This window comes from Anthonomus grandis, chromosome 11, assembly GCF_022605725.1.
Source record: "Anthonomus grandis grandis chromosome 11, icAntGran1.3, whole genome shotgun sequence".
NCBI lineage: Eukaryota > Metazoa > Arthropoda > Insecta > Coleoptera > Curculionidae > Anthonomus > Anthonomus grandis.
In genome coordinates this window covers 19,815,922-19,839,086 of record NC_065556.1, presented here as the reverse complement: position 1 = coordinate 19,839,086, position 23,165 = coordinate 19,815,922, and the positions used below count along the sequence as shown (strand labels likewise).

Here is a 23,165-nt window from a genome sequence, read left to right as displayed (position 1 = left end):
CTAGTCCATACTGGTTTAGAATGACTGATACCCGTATGAACCGTTTTAAAATGTAAACCTAGTTAGCGAATTGCGCTTATATGAATTTTCTCCCTTTGTAATGCACCGTACTTTGGATTTTGTAATCTGGATTAAGAATTTGGCCACGCTGAATCACCGTCCACTTGTTAAAAAATTATATAAAAAAACCCAGTATGCAAATATATAATTAAAAAATTGTTAAGTAAACTGGGCCAGAAGTCAGTAGTTCTAATCCAACAAGTCTCTCAAATCTCGAGCTCTTTATTTAGACCTAGTCCAAGACGTAAAACGAAGATGACTTATTACGAGTTCCAAGTTCTTTGGCCACAGATAATTCTTAGTAAGGCTGCAGAAATTCATCAGGATCCTTATGTGAAATTCTGGATCATGTTAAAACCTCAGAATCTATTTACGCTTTTCAGCTTGCGAAAAGCACAAAAATAAGAAATGGCCTTAACTATCTGCAAAACAATAAATAATGTTGACGTCATTATTAAACATTGTTGTAAACGTCGTTAACCTTAGTTGAGTTGCTTAAATCGCCTGCAAAAAAAAAGAGTAATTTCAACTGACTGGAAAATATAATTCTCTACTTCCAACACCTTACAAATTAGTTCAAATGCCTGAAATAGCATAAAAATTAGCCTTTCAACTGCATGGAAGAAGGAAAAAAGGCATTTTAATTGCCTGGAAGTTATGCTTCTTGCAGCTTCACTTATAAATAAGATTATTTCAGTATTTAGTAATATTGATATTATTAACCTTTGTACAGATTCGCAAATAGCTCTATACTGGATTAAATTAGCAGTGGCATTACGTCAAATCTGCTGATAATATTGTGGATCTTTATCACGAGGAATGCTACCTCAAATCTCTTTGCAATGACCCTTAGCTGGAGTAGTTGAAGTAGTGCTGCCAGGTTCGGACGATGTTCTCCCGAAGATGCTAACATTCATAAGACAAGGACACTTTATTGGGTTTTCCTTATCTCTCTTTGACCAGATGAAATGCTTCACCTTTAATTCAACAAGTTCAAGATATCCAGGAATTCTTAATAATTCAGCTGGCTTCAGTAAAATTATCGTAATAATCATTCAGATATTCAACCGTTTTTGCTTTTGTGCACTCTACTATTTTATAGAATTCATCAATGAATCAGTCCTTTGTGACAGTGAATTATGAGTTCGTGTCTCAGCATCATAAATATGCTGCATCTCGTCTTTAGTAGTATTTCCATTTCCATGTAAACCGACATAGAACTTGCAAGAGATGGCTTGTATTTTTTTATTCGAAAATCTTGCATCGTACGAATAAAAGTTAGGAAATCAAATATTCTCCAAACTAAATTTTTAAAAATTAACAAAATTGTTTTTTACTACCTTATTATATTGAGCTTGCTTTAAGTTTTTGTTAATAATAATTATTATTTTTTAGGTATTTTATTTTATTATTACTTAAGAATGTATTTCAAAGCGATGTCTTTTTAATAGACAGTTATCTTAGCCGCTGTTTGACAGCTTCCCAAAAAGTATTTTCGAAATAGGTGATACATTTACCGCTAACCTAATCATAGCAAAAAGCTTTAGTTCCAAGAAATTCGTTTTCATTGTTTTCTTTGTGATTATTACTCCTTAAATTTTCCAATTTAATTCATTTTAATTCTCATTTTTATTTAATATTAAACAAACTATAGATAGGTATTTTATTAATATTTGGTCTACAATATTATACATCTGGGGCTTGGTTCTAAAAGGGCCAAAGTCATAAATCGCAATTTTTGACAAATTGACTTTAAAGGTAATGAGGTCGCATTAGGTTTGGTTTTTACAACATAGATAGGTTTCTATATTTTTCTTAAGCTTGATTTGGGTATAGAGGATATTGGTTTTTAAAAAAAAATCTTAAAAATGTATAAAATAAATTTATTTAAAAAAAAAAATTGACATTGGGCTTTTTTTAATAAATAATAAATTAAACTAATAACACTTTGGCCCAGCTTAAAAAAATCAAAATGAAACTAAAAACACAAAAAAAAACTTCGTAAAAGTCGTTGCACATACATTTTGATAAAAATATAGGCACCTAAAGCGAATCTTCATCATCTTCACTTTCACCAAGATTATCAATTGCAGTCTCAGAAGTTAGTCCATTAAGAAACTGCAGATAGTATGGCTGACTGTTTTTATCAATAAATGGTAATAAGTCCCTCAAATGTTGTACATTATTGTTTGGAATGCCTAACGGTTTTTTATTAATAGGCAAAAGTTTTATTGCATTTTCGGAATTACGGGTTGATTTTCTTAATAAATTTAAAGTTTGATATGGCTCGTCTTCAGCAAAAGTGGTTTTGTATTTCAGCAGACCAGGATTTTCGGTAGAATAGTGAATGACTCTTATTTTAGCCCAAACAACAGAGTTTCCCAAAGTATTAACTTTTTTGTGCTGAAACTTTCCCGAAAGGAGTGACTTAAAAATCAAGAATTCTTCCTGAGCCATCTCATGCACAAAAATTGGGGCTTTCCTAGGCACTAAACGAATTAAATTGGCCCAGTCTCTAGGAATTTCTATTTTTACTGTGGTATTTTTTCTAGCCTTTTCAATGGCTGCATGAATTTGGTCGGCTTCCATATGAGTACGTCCCGGAATAAGAAGTTTGTGATATATGCTGACATGCCTTCCTTCTCGTTTAAAATATTCTTCAATAATCGTTAGCAGCATAGCAGAAATTTAAATGTTTTTGTTTTGTCCAGGACAACAATCACTGTACATAATTATTTATATCGATATTGGCCTTATAAGAAGTTATATAATATTGGATTCCTGGGGCCTATGTTCACATTGGCCCTTTTATTGAAAAGAGAGTATAAAATTTAAATGTTGACATTGACTGTAATTTTTTTCCTGTGAAAGATAGACTTTGGCCCTTATTACACATAAGAATCTGGTCTGTGCCGATTTCAAAAATGCACTTAAGCCCAAATCTAAAAAAAATGACTTTGGCCCTTTTAGAACCAAGGCCCAGATATAATTATTTAATTAGGTAGGGTTATTTCAAAATTGGAAAGTACCTAATATTGTAATTTGATCGAAGATTTTTGCAGCTCTAGAATCAGACCAAAAATTATTGTCTATGATGTTTTATTTTACTAAATCAGCATAGGGATTATTTGCTAGGATGTTCATTAGAAGTATTTGGTCATCTTCATCATTGGTTGTTATGGAAAATTTTAAAAAAAGAAACAATGTCTCTTTACTGTTTCAGACAAAAGGAGACTAAATAAACTTAAATTATTAATTATTATTATTTGACAATAATGTAAACAACATTAATGCGCATGCATTTCGCTATGTTTATGGCTATGTCTATCGTCCGTAACATAGCGGAGGCTGCCGGAAGGGATATACGATAAATGACACTTCAAATGTCATACAGGTCAATTACCGGTGATAATTTTTAATGGAAAACTGTCTAGTACAAAACTACTGAGGTTATAAATTAAAATTCGTACTTTCTCGAAATCATGTTTGTAATCATGAACTATCACTTCTACCTATATATATATATATATACAGGGTGTCCCAAAAGTAATGGATCAAACTCAAACAGGAGATAGAGGGAGTCATTTACAATCAAAATCACCCCCTATATTGCAGCACCTTTGTCAAATAAAAGCTTTTAAAAAAATTACACAGTTGATTAAATAATCTATTTTTTTTTATTGTACCTAGAAATGATGTGCCTCTCCAACAAAAATATGTTTCTTAAACATTACTTTTTAAGAGCACTAGAAAAACAATTTTTTTGGACTTTTTACAACTTTAAAAATAAGTACTTAACTTTGATGCCATTTTTTTGCGAAGAAAATATAAGACATGCGAGTGACCCTGAACCTTTAAATCATACTGATTCCAGCAAAGTACAACTTGAATAGATTATTAAAATTTCTTATTGTCTAATTAAATTTTTATTTTTTTAAGAAATAAGCAAAAAAAATATTCCATGGCTAAATCAATATTTTGCTTTATTATTTTATGAAAAAATAATAAAATTAAGATAGTAAAGTGTCTCAAAAGTGTTTAAAAATACATAAGTATGTCGACTTCTAATACTGACCAATTTATCTGCGGTTATTTTGAAGAATGTTGATTTGTCGTGTTTTTCTATCATGTACAACGGGTTCAAGATCTATTACCGGGTGATTATGACAAGAGGGTGGAATTTTGTAGAGAAATGCTTCATCGTAATAGGCAGGATCCACAATTTTTTAACAAAATTTTATGATCAGACGAATCTAGTTTTCAGAGGGCGGGAATATTTAATATTCACAATTTACACCACTGGGCATATTTTAACCCCAGAATTGTTAGAAATGACCGCTTTCAACATCAATTTAGTGTGAACATGTGGAGTGGCATTCTTAACGGTTCATTAATTGGGCCGTTTGAACTACCAGCCAGATTAAATGGTGAAATATATAGGAGATTTTTGGAAGAAAACTTACCTGTTTTACTTCAGGATATTCCATTAAATATTCGTCAATCAATGTGGCTGCAGCACGATTGAGCGCCCGCCCATTACAGCCTTCAGGTGAGACAGTTTTTAAATGAGGCCTACCTTGGTCGTTGGATTGGACGGGGAGGTACAATTCGTTGGCCACCGCGCTCCCCCGACCTCAATCCAATTGATTTTTTTCTATGGGGGTACTTTACGGAGTTGGTATACGCCAGGGAAAATCGTAATGAGGAAGAGCTACGCCACCAAATAATTACAGCAACTAGATTAATTACCCAAAATGAACGTTCATTCAGAATGATTTAAGAGAAATTTTATACGCCGATGTAGGTTATGCATTAGATTTCGCGGCAGACATTTTGAACATTTATTGTAAATGATAGCGAAACTGTCACGTAAAACAATAAACCATTTTCTAATGTTTTTTGTACCTTATTGCAATCCACCAACCCAACAAAACACAATTATTTATTTTAAAAAATTGGTAAATATTGATTTAGCCATAAAATTCTTTTTGCCTCTTTTTTGAAAAACTCAAAATTTAATTAGCCAATAAGAAATAATGTATTTAAGTCATGCCTTCCTAAAATCGGTATGACACGTAGAAGTTTTTAAGCTACAGGGTCACTCTTATGTCTTACATTTTTGAGAAAAGAAAAGTCCAAAAAGACATTTTTTTTAGCTCTTTCGAAAAATAATATTAAAAAAAAATATTTTTTTTAGAAAGGTACATCACTTCTAGGTAAAAACAAACGAAAAAACGCATTGTTTAATCCACTGTATAATTTTTTTATAAGCTTTTATTTGATAGTGTGCTTGAATTTAAAAAATACATAAAAATGGCTATAACTTTTAAACTACCTATTCACAATTGCATAACAACATAGGGGGTGATTTTGATTGAACATGACTCCCTCTATAGGGATTAGTTGTATATATAATATATATACAACTAATACATATTTCATTTATTCTGCCTAAAGTAGATTATTAAATATAAAATAAAATAATATAAATTAAATATACTTCCAAAGGAAAGAAGACATGCTAGTAATTTCATGAAAATTAAGAATAAGATTGATCTAGGATTGTTCAATAATTACAAAGGCTAACCTGTCATGATATATCCTGTTTCAATAGTATCATATTTTAATTTTCTTAATCTTTCAATAGTTTATCTTTATTGTACCTTATCTTATTTGTATGTACATGTTTGTTTGCTAATTAATTAGTGAATCATCTTAACTTTTCCAAAGTGTTTTTTTAATATGGTGCACAGTCAGCTCTGCCCATTGTGTCTCAGAAATATGTATACTAATAATCATCTATATTATTAATTTTTTTTTGGAAATAAATTTGTTTTGTTTATCTTTATCTTTATCAATCCTAACTGCCAATCTGTAAATAGTTATTATGGTTAAAATGCACAATAGTTTGATTGCATATCTCTAAAGTTTTTGAAAACACACACAATTATGAGACGATGATTTAGTCAATGGTATAATTAAAAGATCTTTTACACTTATTATTACTTTTATATTGAGGCCAAAAACATAACAGTAATTCTTATTTTTTTAATAATAATAATAATTTTTTTTTTTAATAAATATGCCTTGACAGTACTGGATTTGTTACATCATATACATTTTAATATGTTTTATAAAAGTGTTTTCAAATTATTATTTTTAATATTAAAAATATGTACTCATATAAAAATAATATATAATCAACAATGTATTCCGTAAAATAGTGCGTATAGTATGCCTACCGGCGGGCGTCTTGCAACAAAACGCGTCTGCGCCGTTGCCAACCCAGCCCGTCTTGTCTCGATCACTTTTTGGACCGGCTTTCGGCGTTTATTCTGTGGTGTCAAACCAGTGTGTATTTTTTTTACGACGTTTTTACACTTTCTGGGGTTTTTTCCCTATATTTTTTCTGTTATACATCTGTAATTATATTATTGTGTGTGGTAAGTACCCATTCTATGTTCTAATAGCTTAACTTACGCGATATCGCGGTAAAAAGGCGAAGAGAAACCTTGGGTTAATTCCTTATAGCCGTTTCTTGCCACTGAACTTTTTTTCCTGTATAATTAACAAGAGAAATGATATTTCGCCATGTGGATGGAAGAATTGGTTCCCGGGAACCGTGTTTATTATGTTTTAGGCGTAAAATTAAACGGTTTTATTTACTCACTATTACAGTTTTTGAAAAGTTTGGGTTTTCCAGACTGTTTACTATTTTAATCCCAGATTCTAATCTATTTTTAAAGCATTTTCGACGTTTTATGCGTGACTCGTCACAGATGCATTTAGATAATTACATATGCCGCTCTTGATTAAACTTATCTTAATTTTCCTAATTACAGATAACAATTAAAAAAAAAATTACAGTAAATAGTAGAACTATCAAACTGATGGGCATGACAGATTAATCAAAACATCTAATATTTGGCAGATTTTTAAAATGGCATCAGCCCTTTTTTAAATTTTAGTTTCTACTGTCCTTCAGCCCTTAAAGTATCGAAGAAGAACTCCTTAAAGAAAAACAACAAAAGAAGTGGAATCTATAAATTTCAGCCAAGGTAAAGTTGTCCCCATAATTAAAATATTCCCATTAAAAATTCTTCTCATTGACTTTTTGTATTTTAATTAATTCTAAGCAGCTTGCAAGAGTAAAGAGGGAATAATACAAGTAAACAAACCAAGCCACACCTTAGGCAGACTTATCAATATCAATAAGTGTAAATAATTACTCTGTTAGTGGTGTTTTAGTTGCCCCCATATATTTTAGCACAAAAATGAAAGTTTATTGCATTAAATTTGCATCCAACTAAAAATGTTATGAAACACCACTCTTTGTTGAGAAATCTGATATTAAGTTCGGTTATTTAGGTCTGATTTACTGTGATTGTTTTGTCTTCGCCCATTGTTCACATTATCAAAGAAGAAACATCCATCAGCTGTTATGGGTTATGGCTAATATTTTTTTCACAGTTGACGTAGGAAAAATCAAAACAACTTTGGATTCTAGGGCAATTTAAGTCAAGTTAATAAATACAGCATTGTTATCTAAGATGCTATTGATTGATACCAGCATCATCATATGTAGATAAAAAATCTTTTTATGAAAAAAGATATCTTAATGTCAAATGGTATTTGCTCTTCTTTTTTTATTTTAGAGAATTTTAGGCAATCACAAATAATCCTAATACTCTAGTGATGACAAGCCCTTATATTATGTATTTAAAGCCTAATGTTATTTAAAATAGTAATAGGCTCTATATAGATCATGCAAATCAAATTGGTCTATATAGGATTTTAGAATCTAATAATGCAAGTAATTTTGCATCAGATTTAGCATCATTATTGTACACAAATATTTTAAAGTTTTTATTTCATCAAGTGATTTGTAATCAAGTAATCCAACTGAACTTATAGATAATACTGACTGTGATACAGATTCTTTTTTATAGATAAATCCACAGAAGTTGAAGCTCATTTATTTATTAATAATATTGAAGATAACCATTCAAAGAGTTTCAGCAGTTTTTGTTCTAAATATATAGTCTCTATGAAATAAGATGGGTGAGCTTCTTCTATTACTTGATTCATGTGATTTGCCTGATATTGTATTATTAACTGAGCACTGGTTAAAGCTTAATGAATGTTTTTTAATATCTTATTATGTTCCTTTATTATTTTTTTGTTGTCAACACTCCATACATGGCGGAACTGTTATTTTAGTTAAACGAACTCTTTAATTTTTCTGTAAAATTGTCAAGTTTGATAATTTTCTGTTGGAAGTCTTTGAATTCTCCCTTTGTTTTTGTAGACATGTTAATTTATATGTTCTTTCAATTACAGGCCATCCACAGACCATATATTAAGGTTTAATTTTAATTTAGAGAGATTTTTTTACTTTAAACGTTGGTTGGATTTATTTAACAACAAAATTATTTTATTCTTCAAAAAAATTGTAACTTCTGGATAATTTGTTAAAGCGAGTTCTTTTTATAAATATATTTTAGGTTATTTTGATTTAAAATAATCTATATTAACTTATTCTTGGATTATTTAATAAAATATTAAATGATTTAACAAATATCTGTACATCTTGATTTAAAAAAATCTACATTACTTATTATTACATTCATATTAATTATTATTTCTGTATTTTAAAAATATGACACTTTGTAAAAATACGTACAAATAATACAGTTAGGTTTTATTTTCACTTAAATGTCATATTTAACAAAGTTATAGATAAGTTTTTAAAATACAATACATTATGGTTTTATTTTTTTTCAACATATTTTTTTTCAAGATATCCACTGGAAGTATTGGTATATTCCTGGACAAACTTGACTCTCTATGATCCCAATTGTCCCCACATTCTAAAGTTATATATTAACTGGTGACATCATATTTCTCTTTTAAGTATATTGGAGCCTTACAACTTAAAAAAATGCATGTTCTTTCTCCCACATAAATAATCATCTCATCTGCAACTACAATTGTTTATTTATGTACAAATTTAAATGATGTGACATGTACATTACCCTTTTCTGGTATTTCAGACCATGAAGTTTGGATTGTCTTTGTCTCATTATGTAAGAAGAATTTTCAGCAGAGCAAATTTCAATGCTGTTTCTTCTGCTACAGCCTTGATTAATTAATTGTAATACAATTGAAATAGCTCCTGACCCATTTAACTTATTTGTTCATGTGCTATGTGATCTAGAAAACCTTGGATGACAGCAGGTCTCAGAATTTTGGGTAAAAATTTTTGTTTTATTATTAACTTGTCCAAATATACTACTAATAAATAGATTATTTTTTATCACTAGAAATACCATAGTCTATATGGAAAGACATCTATCTACTAAAATATCTATATATACCCTAACAATGATAGATTAGAATAGTTATTAACAGATTTACCATTTATAATAGATTTACAATAATTGTTTTTTAAATAACTAATAAATTTTTATAAACATATTCCAAGCATAATTATTATAATAATACAAGTTAATACAAAGCATAATAAAATTAGATTAAGACAGTTTTATGCTTTATTTATAAATATCTTAAATATTCCTTTTAAATGTATTTAAAGAGAAGGGAAAAAATCAATATCAAGTGTGTTACCAGATTGGTTAAATTCTTATTGGCCTCTTTAAATAAATCGCTACACCTAGTATTTTTTTTGACGAACTCTAAAACCAATTTTTCCTAATTAATAACTCTAAAGAGTCTATCAAGCCATGAACAATTTTAATTAAAAAAGTTAAATTAAGCTTAATCCTATCATTTCCTAAGGTTGGAATGTTTAGTAATTGCAGTATAGCAGAATAATTAATCTCTTCTGGCAGGGATTTTAAGTTTATATTCAATAAACTTTATTTGAATTCTTTCAAAATTGTTTATATGTTTATTTTATCTAAAATAGTGACCAAATACTACTTGAATATTCTAGGACAGATCTCACAAGGGAACAGTAAACCTTTTTAAAACATACAATACTATTAAAGTCAGACAGACTTTTCAAAAATCCCAACAGTTTTAGGGTTTTATTTGAAATAAACTAATAGTGATTTTTAAAACTAAAGTTGGATTGAAAAACACTCCTAAATCTTTAAACATGGTCATTGGTTTCAAAAAAGAGTTTTCTAGACTGTATATATAATTAAATAAAATTGGTGGAGAATTTCTATTAAAAGTCATAATCTTACTTAAATCATTCGCATATATTGATATTGATATACTTTACCCTAAGAACATTGTTATATATAAAGCTGATATGCTGATGAACTAAAGAGAAAAAGGAATTCTATTAAGCACCACAGTTCCAGTAAATATCTGTCAGGAATCAAATGAAAGTATTCTTTTAGAATGTAAAATGCACAAGATAATAAAGCTTTTTTCACTCCTTGCCTAAATTTATAGTAACAATTACAGCTTTTTATCCTTAGAGGCAAGTGGTTGTAGATTTTTTCCCATATTCCAAAAAAAAATTTGTTAGCTGATTTCAGGAGAGGTAAAGGAAATTTTACCCATACCATTTTAATTTCTTCCAGGCAGTCAAATCCAATTACCAATGTCTTTCCTTATAGTGCAATATATTCAGTGTATTAAGAAATTGATATGTTGATGTGCAATTTCATATTATGCGAACATTGTCCTTTATTAGCAATTTAAATAATGTCTCTATACTTCTTTGATCATTTCAATTATTACAAGTAATTTTTAAATTCTTCCAGGTAGTCAGATCCAATTATCAATGTCTTTCTTTATAACTCAGTATATTCAATGTATTAAGAAATTGATATCTTGATATGTAATAATATTATTCAAGTGTTGTGCTTTTTTAAGTTAAATAATATTTCTAGATCTCTTTTATCATTTTTGTTATTACAAATAATTTTTAATTTCTTCCAGGCAATTGAACCTAAGTAAGAATGTCTTCCTTTAAAGTATAATGTATTCCGAGAATATTCAGAGAACCTGACAAAAAATTTACGAATGATATGAAAATAATCTTAAAAATAGTGTAAAAAGGGAGGTTTTCCCTAGATGGGCCTTACAGCAACTGCCTGGAAGTAATTTCAAACTTTTTCTATACTACTGCCACAAAATGTAGGTAAATAACTTGGAAAATAATCATCAGTAATTTGATCTAATAGAACAAGCAATTAAAATTAACAAAATTGCATGATTCTGCAGATATTTCATTCTAGATTATGTAGGCAAGGGAGTAAAAAAAAAACAAACAATAACATGAATCATTAAGTGAGAGAATCATAAACAATTCAGCCCACTATGCACTTAAAATTCATCAGTCACAACTAGTATGTCCATTCATAGATGGTAAGATACATTTCATTCATTGAAATAAGATTGATAGTAAAAAAGCAATTCTCATCTAATCAATTTATACCAAGACCTTATTTCTATCTAATAGATATTGATTATGCAATATTTAATTGTTAAATTATTCAAATAAAACCGTTCCTTTCTCAAACACAACCAGATTTGATACATGCCCACCTTGTACCACTATTCAAATGCTATAAATTTTTAAATAGCGATTGTTTAAATGTGGGAAGACCTATTGACAGCACAATATTGCATTCTGCTCTAGTTTATAAAAACGGGCGTCCGCCCCCCTGCGTGTAGACGCCCTCGGCCTCACCAGACAAAGACATAATATTTTATGCACAAAATATGTGTGCATATTTGCTAAAGCAGATGGTGTACACCCTTTTTTAATTGTGATTTATTTCAGCTACCACAAGCAGGTAATAAATGACACTGTTAAACGTTTATATAGAAGTTGCTCCGGTTTAATTTCTTTTATATCGCTCCATCCGAATTAGGCATTTTCCCTCAAAAGCTCATAAAATTGTCTATATAGTGGGCTTTACAAATAGAAGGGCGCAGGGCCAAAGTGCTTGCAATCCAGTAATGAACCACCTGTTTGTCTACTGCCATGACCCCTGCACATCAGCTGCTTTCGGGGAGTTTTTGGATTACCAACCCTAAAATGTCTTAAATCATTCACTTAACCATTAATTCTCCAGACACGTTCAGTGCTCCTCCTTATATTAATAGAAAACTGAAAAAGGAAGGCAGCTTAGCACTAAATTATTAACTGTCTTGCACTTCTTAGAATAGCCTAAGACATTCTAAAATTAAATGGGGTTTAAAATAACACTTGGAGACAGTGCTGATATTACATTCGGAGAAGCACACATGGAGGGAACTTCAGACTAGGAAGTAAAATTTATTCAGTTTTACGTATCTTTTATGTGCAAAGTTTAAGAAGCAAGTGCATTTTATGACAGAATTAAATTAAAAAGGTGGGTTTTATTTTCTCGAGTGAAGCAAGAAATCTTAAAGAAGCAATATTTTCAAAAGTCATATCCAGTATGCTCTATATTTCTGGAGGCAGGTTTTCCTGTTGCTACGTATCGAATCGATTTTCCTGCTGGGATAGGACAAGCAAATTGCACTCTAAAGGATATGAGTTTGCAGTTTTTCAGGTGTTTTGTTTATAGAATTTAGTTTGTATAAAGACATGAAGTTGAGTGGTACAATAGCTTCCAAATAAATGAACAATGAGAAAATTTCCTTCAGCCTCAATATCCCTGCATATCAATCTGAGATGCTGTAAATGTTTCTTGTTACATCAAGGACTTACTATATGAGTTCTTTGGCATTCTTTTAGTCCTAATTAGTAGAAACTTACGTAAAACTACTGATTTAAACATTGGTCTATCCCAATGCTGAAAATAGAAACATTTATTCCCCATCAGAACTATTATTCAATAAACCATTATTACCTGCCTACGTGAACGCATATTATATTAATTTGTAATCATTTATAGACAGCAAAAGTAATATAGTACTGACCGCATATTTCTCGCCTATTATGATACATGGGAGCATAAATAAAGCTTCTCAATTTGGAGTGGTCAGACGCGACAAGAATGGTCGATAAATACTCGCCTGAGTCACAAGAGCTTTTAAAAATAAATCCAATTATGTACGTCGTGGCCAGCCTCGGGGCAATACTGGGCATTACGAGACAGGTAGCTCATGAATTACCGTTCGAACCATGTGGATAAAATTTTTATAACATGCTCGATAGCGTTTGTAGGTTAAACGACCAAATATAATTTTTTTTTATTTGATTAGAAAAAGGTTCCGTCTGGGTACAATCAATAACTCCTCAAAATCTTCTGAATAGCAAGAGTTGGAATTATTTTGGTTTTTAGTTAATGATGCGGTCGGCCTAGATACGAACGCCGCCGAGAGTGATTCAGAAGAAGAAGACGAGTGGAACTACATTAAAGGGGACCAAACGAAAGTAGAGGGTACAACATCCTCTCAGCCCGAAACGGTGGAGGAGGCATCTGAACAAGACGACGGAATGTCTAACTTAAATCCCAATGCTGCCGAATTCGTTCCTGTTTCACCTACCAGGAGTATCCCATCACCTGCTTGTAGGACTTTGATTAATGAGGAGGTATGCTTTGAAACATTTGTTTGAATAAATAGAAAAATAACCGTCTGTTGTGTGAGTGGTGAATTTTTAGTAGTTAATTTATGAAACAAGCTTTCTACAGTTCTTAAAATGACTTTAATTCAGTATTAACTTTTATTTCCTTCCTAATTCAAAAAATTCATCCATAATTTAAGTGACTAATTCTAGCAGTATCATCAGCCCTAAAATAAAGATTAAAATATGCAGCTATGATTAGACAATAATTCACAGCAAAGATGTACTTTATTTTAATATAACAATAATATGCATTAAAGAAAACTTACGATAACTTACAGGTAAACGTGAAATGGTACCTACATCGTTTATTATTACATATTTGTTTATAAGAGATAAAAACAAATACAACATTTTTCCACCAAAAATTCCATCGACTAACTACTTAAAAGGTATAAATATCTGGTATATACAACGCAATTCTAATTTCTTTAGGTGTCAAGAACCTTTTTACCAGTATACCATCTACTGACTGCATTGAACTAATGCAATCATTACTAGCAAATTTTTGGTTTACCCAGGTTGATCTCATGAGACTTAATTTGCCTATTAAAACTAGTTTTAGACCAAGTTTTTGGAGTGAAGTTTTTTTGAATAACCTAGAGAATAAAATGATGAAAGCACTTTTGACGAACAGATGATAGCTTAAAGACAATGGCCAAGGCAATGAAGACCAATTGTCTAACTTCTTAAATTTTACAAATAATTACATGACACTATAAAAAGAGAACAAAATAACGCTTTGCATTTCTTGGACCTTTTGTTAAAGAGAATTAAGGACAAGATGATATTTACAGAAAACCATCCCCAACTGATAACGTCATACAATTTTCTTTGACCTCACCCCATACACATAGTTTGCTTTTTTTAACTCTTTGCTACCTTCACCCTTTCACTATCAAAAGAATCCTTTTATAAAGAATTTAGTAGAATTTAACAGCTTGCAGTCAATAACGGTTTTCCGTTTTCCACTATAAATAAACTTTTCTTTAAATTTCTTAATTTTTAATTTTACAATAGCCTTTTAAACAGGAAAAACTTTTGAGAAAACACCTGGTAAACACAATAGAAAAAACGGAGCTGGTTCAAAAATCTGCGCTATACTCCTTGAATTGTAGTGATTGCTCAGTTGTGTATGTTGGTCATTCGGGAGAAGAATTTCCACTAGAGTAAAAGAGCATCTGAGTCTTTTTAACAATTATATGATCTAGAATATAACACATACTTTTGGGGAAGAACAAACATTTTCTTTTAATGATATTTACAAGAAAAGTTCAGAGTTGTTTATTTTTACTCAAAAAGATTGGATTTGTTTAGTTTTGTAGCAACAGGTTTTGAGGACTTGTTAAGTTTTGGGAGAAATTTAAAATTTGTCGGTAAAGAAAGTGAGACAATTGTACGAAATTAATGTTATTTCTAAAAAATTAGGGTATAACAAGACTAAATATGTATTGCTTGTTCAGCATCAAGGCAGTCACATTCTTTGTTACCTTTCATTGGGTGCAATTCAGTATCTGATTCTAGCTCTTCACCATTCTTATTAGCACGGGTATTTAAATAAATTCTTTTAGCAATCAAGTCCAAATCTTCTTCACAATTTTCTCCAAATTGTGTATGAAGTTCTAACATTATTTTTTTCCTCTTTTAATTAAATTTTGTTTCGAGTTTCCAATATTAGTTTTAAAATTTGGATTAGTTTTTATTCATATTTTTGTCAATCTTAATTGTCAATTATACTCACTTATTTCACGTAACTTTTTGTATATTTTTTGAAGTTCTTTAATTTTATTTGTAAAGTTTCTTTTTCTTTAAAAAAGGTCTTAAAGGTCTTTTTCTAATACCTTAACAAAGCCTATTTCTCTATATATGTATTTTTTTTTAATTTAAAAAGGTTTTTTAAAAGCTTCTTTTAACTACTCCAAAAACCCTATCTGTGGGTACAAACCTATTTTTCCACATACTGCAAAATTCAAAGGTATATTTTTAATACTTTTATAGCTTCAATATATAACCAAAATAAATAGAAGAACTATACTAATAATCTTAGCATGTCAATATCTAGGCCTACTTCAAGGTTTTTAATATTGTCAAGAAGGTTCAACCTACTTCTATGCAACCCCTGCCTGCTTCATCTTCAGCCCAGGTGTAAAGAACCGGCTGAGCAGAACACTTTTTATTAACACACCAAAAGGTGTAATTGCCTTAAGTAAAATGATTCACCTATTAGAGTTTTTGGCTGCACTTGTTGCATATCAAAACAAAATGATATTGAAATACTAAGATTAAACTATCTTAAAATCGTCAAAAATTTAAATATGATCCTGAATTGTGAGCTGTTCATTTTTGCTTGTGTTGAACTTGCTGGGTTTTGCGTTAAGTCAGCCGATATTTGCTATTATTGCCTTACATAGCAGATTCTAGTCAGAACTCAGTTTCAGAAAATTGTGGAAAAGTTTTGCGGGCAAGCTACTGATATAACAACCGAATGCTCCCTCACAGACCAATTTGGCGACAAGGTCAGTGAGGTACAAATTCAAGAAATCCTTGGTTCGATCCCCGTTCAATTTTAAAAACTTCTTTTTTCATGTTTCTGTTTGTTTTTATATCTTATAGAGAAATATGTAATTAATGCATCGGATTTTAATAATCTTTGTTGTTTAAAGATTTATATTTTAGTTAATAACGGTTGTTAGAAGATTAAAGAACGCTTGTGTTATCATAAGCGTTCTTTAATGTGTGTTACTGCACTTAAAATGAAGTATATTTTTTCTGTGAATTACTGTGTAACCGTAGCTGCATATTTTAGGCCTGATGAAGCCGTAACCTAAAGACGCTATATTTGTGACACTTACTATATTTTATTTCTTTCTTAAGGTTATTTCACAATCCCCAAAAAGGCCCGCAAAATTCGACATAAACCTCCCGGGCGAAACCGAGTTTGAATCGGAATTTAAATCGCGCCCCAGCGACTTTGATTATGAAAATGGACACAATGAATCGGTAAATACCGCTATGAACTTATTTACATTAAAAAAAGAAAACACAATAACATTTCTAGGACCATGATGAACAGGACCGTTCGGTCAACAGCGATAAAATTGAAAATATCCTAAACGGCAAGAGCTTAGACGAAATCCCGGAATTCCATCCGGGCAGCACACCCTCAAAGGTGCCGCCGCAAGGGGAAGAGTTTCATTTTGGACCGAATGCCGCACCATTTACCCCCAGGGTTTTGGACCAATCCGAAGCGTTATCCACAAAAGTACTTTGGTATTATCCGGGTTTTAATTTATGACTTATTTCCGGGGTTTTTAGGCAAACTTTGGTGACGATACCGAGCAGACCCTTAACGCTTCTTTCAACGATTCTGACCTGATTGCCCCGAGTAAGGAGCAAAGCGACCCTATGTCGATGTCTTTTTATGCAGAACAAGGGGAAGCCAATCCGTTTGAGGCCAAGGAGTCTACAAGCGAGGAGGATCTAAATAAAGTACACGATATCCCGGACAATCTTGATGATTTTCTGCAAGAAACTGCCGAAGCTGATAAGGAAAACAACAGGCTATGCGACACCATATCAGATTTACCAGAGCATTTTCCTTTGGGTGAGTTTTTTGCATTTGTAGTGTTATTGCCTGAGGTTAAAACTGTATTTAGATTAAATTTAGAAAATATAATCCCAGTTACTGAATTGATACTAAAATAATTTAATAATAGCCAATACAAGTCTGGCCAACTCAGGTCTTGAGTGCGGAAATCATCGCATTAACTTGCCAATAATCATAAGTTTGAAAAAAAAAAGAGTGTGTTTTTTCTAGTGTTTTTTCTAAAAGAGTGTCTGTTTTTTTTTGTTGTCTAGTTCTATCGGAATATTGAATTTATATATCTAATCTATTGGACAAGGATCTGTCATTATGACTTCAAATTGAAATCTTTGAAAAAAAAATTAAATATATATTAAATTTGAATTAGTTATTATGTTGTGTAGGCTTTGTTATATTAAGTTTGTATTGTATCTATTGGTTTTAACTAGGAGTTTCTATGATTTAAAATTGATATTCTGAGAAATCCATACTGTACAACAATTTTACGAAATATAATCTGCTATTTAAATGATGATTTAGTATAGGAAAGCTTAAAGCTTTTCTTGTAAATATTTTCCAGTTAGGTTTTGTTAACATAAGAATTTTCTTATTAAATTAATGGTTTTTTTTTACATAAATGATCACATTACATTACAAAAATGCATAAATACCTCACAACAATATAGATTTTACGGTATTTATAGGCACAACTTTAGATAACGATCAAGCAGTAATTCAAACCACCGATTTAGACAAAATATCACAAGACGACGAGAAAGAATTGGCATCACCGCTGGAGGAAGATCTCCTGGTTCCATCGAACGATGACGTTTTGAAACAGCCAGAAGTTTCTCTGTTCGAAGACTTCTCTCAATGCAACGAAAAAGAAATTGCGGAAGATTTAAATATTCCCGAACTGGAACCAATTGTTAAGGAGGAAGAAGAAAAAATTGAGTTTCAACAGCCCGATTTAATCTCCCCAATGATAAAAGAAGACGAATTTTCATGTACACAAGAAGAGGAAGTCGTTAAGCTTTTGGACCAACAGGTTTCATCCCCGTTGCCTCCTCAAGAGCAGGGCTTGGAAGGAGATTTATCTGAGGCAAGCCATATTGAGGAAAGACCAGACTCTCAAACTTCTGATGATTTTTGTAAATCACCTGTTTCTGAGGCAAAGGTAGGGTGTTATTTAAGAAAAACACATACATATATTCTAATAATAAAGCCTATTTTAAAACAATCTAATTTATTTTATAGGAACCAGAACAGTTGGAGAAAGCCTTCGAATTAAACTTCGAAAAAGAAGTAGACGAGTATCAATTCAATCCGCCAAAAAGCGATGAAATACATTCCCAAGACGTGTGCCAATTCAGTCCAAACAGGGAAGTAGAAGAGGAATCGCACTCGCAAGCCGATGTGGACGAGTGTAAATTTATTCCAAGGAGTGCAGCAGAAGAGTTACATTCTCAAATTGATGCAGAGGAGTGTCAATTCAATCCAAAGAGTGCTTTAGAAGACCGTCAGCTTTCATCAGAAGATTTACATCTGCAAAACGACGTGGAAGAATTCAATCCAATAAGCGAAGCGGAAACTTTGGACCTTGAACCGAAAGAAGCCACGCCAATCGCATCTCCGGCTTGCGAATATTCTGCAGAGGAATCCTGTAAATTGGAGCGTCCAGACTCTTCCTCCATTCCAGGTTGGGTTTTCATTGTCATTTGCTTAGGATATTTTAACCAACTGATTTATTTTAGAAACCCATTCTCCCATCGATTTGTTACAAGAGCACAAACAAGAAGAAGTGACTTCTTCAGTAAAAGACGACGCCTCCTCAATCGAACCCTTATCGCCAGCAAAATCTCCGGAATCCTTCGGCGAGGAACAAATCAAGCCTGAAGATGACCAGCGTGAAGCCGAAACGAAGCAGGAAGAGGAAATTCATCAAGTGGAAGTTCATCATTATGAAAACAAAGTTCATGAAGAGGAGGGTGTGGCGGAAAGCCACAACGAACAAATATGCATCAAGACTGACACTATCGCCCCGGAATTCGCCGAATCCGCGGTGATCACCCCGTCGGAAGAAGGTAAAGCCATTGACGAGCCCTTGGTACCGCTGGCAGTCGAACCCGAAATAGAAAAAGAACAATTATTAGTGAATAAGGAGGAAGCAACTCCGGAAGTTGTCCATCAAGCTGAAGAAGTTCCCAAAGTCGAAGAGGTTTCCTCATTAGTTGAGGAGGTAGCCAAACCGGTCGAAGAAATTCCCAAATCAGTTCAAGAAGTTGTTCCGAAAGAGGAGGAAGTAAAATTGGTGGAGGCGCCTAAAGAGGAGCAACCGCAAGCTCCGACGAGTTTGCCGATTGTTCCTGCGAGTCCTTTGGAGGTTAAAACCGATTCGAAAAAAAGTACTACGCCGGTGTCGAGTAAAAAACCCACTGGTGAGTACGAGAAATAAATCAGTTCAAAGTAAATTAGTATAGGGTGTTCTGGTTGACATTTTACAGAAAACATTAATTTTATTCTAAACGAAACGCGTAAAACATATATAATATAATAACGATAAAAAACGGAACAACGAAGAAGTGTATGACACGTGAGTTTGAAACTCATTATGTATAAAATTTGTTATAAAGATTTTTTATTTCCTTAAACTAATTTCAAATTATAAATCAAATCCAAACAATAAGAAAATATTATGTAGATCTCGTGATATTATAACCGTAAATTGAAAATTTTATAAAAAACGGAAATTTTCCTTCAAACAAGACTTGTAAAACAGATTTCAATCAAATCGAAACACCGAAACAAGAAATGTGTGTCACACGATTTTAAAACTTAATATGTAGAAAATTTATTAGAAAGACTTTATTACATTAAATAAACACCAAATATAAGTCAAGTCGAGAAAATAACAAAAGATTTGGTAGATCTGATGATATAACCATAAATTGAAAATTTTACAGGAAACAGTTATTTTATTATAAAAGAAAGTCGGGAAATAAATTCCAATTAAAAAACCTCAGTACTTAGGATTGGGAATATCCGTAAGAAAGTATATATAGTAAGAATACCGCATGTATCCATAAAAAAACGGTATTGGGCTTTATTAGGAAATTGTATATTTCCTATTTTATGCGGTTATAACGCGGTGCCAACCCTTTTTAATTTCGACGTTTCGGTTCTCTAACTAATTAAATCATATTATAAATTCTACCGGTTTCGCCATAACACCGTTAGGCAAAGAGATGTGGATACTGATAGGCTATTGGTTGCATGCTTTAGTTCGCGCCGACAACTAGGCATGTTATTATTGACTTATTTACTTTTGAATATTCCTTTTGAAACATTGATAAATCGGAACTGTTTTTCATAATGGTAATGCAGGTACGTCTACTGTTAATATGTTATTTAGATGTACTTCGCTTTATAAGTTAAAACAATTTTGGAAAAAAATTCGTGTCAAATAATAATATATGAAAATTACTTTCATGCTTTTACAATGAAACCACTAGGCCATAATAAACAACTGTTTCATTTGATCATTTTTGACTCTGAACCCAGGCGATTGTGTTTGTGTAAATATTTCTAATATACCTTTATGTGGTCTCCCATTTTTATCTGGGTTATATTCTAAGGATTTAATTGCTGAATTTTTATCTGTAAGGTTATCTGGTATTTTGTTGTATACTTTATTTTTTATTTCCATGGGTCTAACTGTTTCTTATTCAGTTCGGCTATGTTATTATTCATTTTGATCAGATTTAAATTTACTTTAAGTAGTCTAAGAGATAATTATGGAAAAATAATGTTGAAGGGGATAATAAGAATAGGAGTAGTATTTTTTGTGATTAAAAATCACAAAAAATACTACTACAGGGAATAATTCTTTCTTGGTTATTATTTGAAAGCCATAATTTTCTTGTTTTACCATTTTTGAGAAAATTAGGCACATTTTTTATAATTTTTATTGGGTATGAAGTATCACAGATAAAATATTTTTCTACCCTTAAAAATATATGTAATTTATTCTAGTATCTTATTTTTTTTGCTAATATGAGGTATTTTCCTATTTTATCTACTTTTGTAGTGAATCCATATTTTTTAAATATAAAATTATACTATAAAACTTTTGATTCAGGCTGATTAGAATATTACGGTAGAAAGCATTTATTTTCTAGATTGAAATCTTTAGCCCAAGTATCTCAATTATTTCGTAAAAATCATTTGAAAATTCTCTTGTTTATTTGTTTAGGGACACTAGCCTTAGTAATTTTATTTTTCTATCTAAATAGCTTACATAGAGCTAATGTAACGTTTTTTGTAAACTATATAAATAAAGCTAAAAGTGATAATTTTTGTGGGGATCAAGAGGAATATGTGAATTGAATAGGTTGATGATAAGTGTACTACACAATATAATATTCAGCAGTGGAACAATGAGGACGAATATTATCAATCCTATCAGGCATCGGGAACTATTTTCAAAATATTAAAACATTTTCTGATAAATTTGCAAATAACACATCTTTCAGATAATAGAGAAACCTCAATTGACATATTTTTACAATTATTTCCAATAAATCTTATTGATTTAATAGTTTTTCAAATAAATTTATATGCTTTTCTAAGCTACCAACAGGGCAGAACTTAAATTCGTTGATGGGAATAAAAAAACTCACAAATGTTAAAGTCCTCACGACTTTGAACTAAGAGACTTGTTCACTAGTCAAACATTTTCAAAAGAGATTTATTTTGCTTCTTGGGTATATTCATCTAAATGATAATTCTGTTATTCCTTTTAAAGGTTCTTTAAATTACGACAAACTTTATAAGATGCGTCGCATTTTGGACAAGTTGCCTAAATCCATGCGAAAATGAACCAATAGATAAATCTATGATCAGACTTAAAGGTACATGCCCCAAAAACCTATTAAACAAAGTCTGGGTTCGGGCCAATGAAATGGATTTTTGCTTAATAAAATTATTTAAGTGAAACAAGCTTTTTAATGTCCTACCTGTTTCATCATGAAACCATAATTTTAATACATCTAAAACTAAAAAATATTTCTGGTAATTATGTACACCTTCATAAGCGCCTCATTTGTTGCCATTTTCTGAATAAATTTAAAAGATCCGGACATAAATGGTTAATGACCTGAGTATTTTTTAACATAATTTATCAGATATAACCCTCGAAATCAAATGTCTGGAGTTAAATCCGAAAATTTTCCAGAAAAACCTGAAGCCAGAAAATCCGTAGGAGTAATTCGAAGCAAACCCACCACGGTCTCGTCTCCACGAACGTCAACGGCTCCTAGGGTTCCATCAAAAACCGGGTAAGTCCCTCGAAAGTTTTTTTCTCTAGTAAAGAGCCGAAGCATTTGGCCACTTAAATTTTATTATTTTAATAAAGGTATCACCACTATTTTGTTAGTCAACATAATTTTACTAATACTTGTTAAAAAATCTCATATTTATCTTATAATACCTACTACGATTATCTTATGCTAGACTGATGAAACGTAGTTATTAAACATTTAACAGAGAGGGACACTCGCTTCACACCTCTTAGGTCCATCAGGATTAGACCACAGAATTGAGCAATTCAACGCATAAGGAATCAATTTGGAAATATTCCACTGTTACTTACAAATTTCTTTTATAAATAATATTTAATCTGGTTACACTACTTATCAGATTATGCAATAATAATATAAAGTTTTAGTTTTTCTTTATAAAGAAAGTTTATAGCTGGTCTATTGTTATCAACTGGCAAATAAAATCCTGAGATGCACTTAAATGTATTTTATGAAGCATGTTATTTAATTTACCTTGGACAGTTATGATCCTAATTTAGGTGGAAAATAAGCTTCTAGCTTGAAATATATTTGTTTGCAAAATTGTTATATTCTTGACTATATTTTTGATATATTCCATACTTTGCTACTGGCAAAAAATCATAATATTGGTTAAAAGTGTGGT

The 23,165-nt window shown here is 31.2% G+C and overlaps 1 protein-coding gene and 1 long non-coding RNA gene across 3 annotated transcripts in view; one reads left to right on the top strand and one right to left on the bottom strand.

The window, feature by feature from the left end:
• The window catches only part of LOC126742374 (titin-like), a 131,496-nt gene that overhangs the window by 94,770 nt on the left and 13,561 nt on the right, over window positions 1-23,165 (top strand). The window contains exons 11-18 of one of the 2 annotated variants that reach the window (XM_050449022.1): window positions 13,317-13,567; window positions 16,475-16,600; window positions 16,659-16,862; window positions 16,916-17,204; window positions 17,936-18,360; window positions 18,441-18,882; window positions 18,938-19,621; window positions 22,417-22,519. In XM_050449022.1, the coding sequence (XP_050304979.1) occupies window positions 13,317-13,567; window positions 16,475-16,600; window positions 16,659-16,862; window positions 16,916-17,204; window positions 17,936-18,360; window positions 18,441-18,882; window positions 18,938-19,621; window positions 22,417-22,519 (2,524 nt within the window). Of the gene's footprint in view, window positions 1-13,316; window positions 13,568-16,474; window positions 16,601-16,658; window positions 16,863-16,915; window positions 17,205-17,887; window positions 18,361-18,440; window positions 18,883-18,937; window positions 19,622-22,416; window positions 22,520-23,165 lie in introns of both variants that reach the window. The other variant, XM_050449021.1, reaches the window with a different exon arrangement.
• On the bottom strand, window positions 6,049-6,944 carry LOC126742380 (uncharacterized). The gene is made up of 2 exons (XR_007662546.1): window positions 6,541-6,944; window positions 6,049-6,480 (listed from the first exon to the last, which is right to left on the bottom strand). It is a non-coding gene; the product is annotated as an uncharacterized LOC126742380 (long non-coding RNA).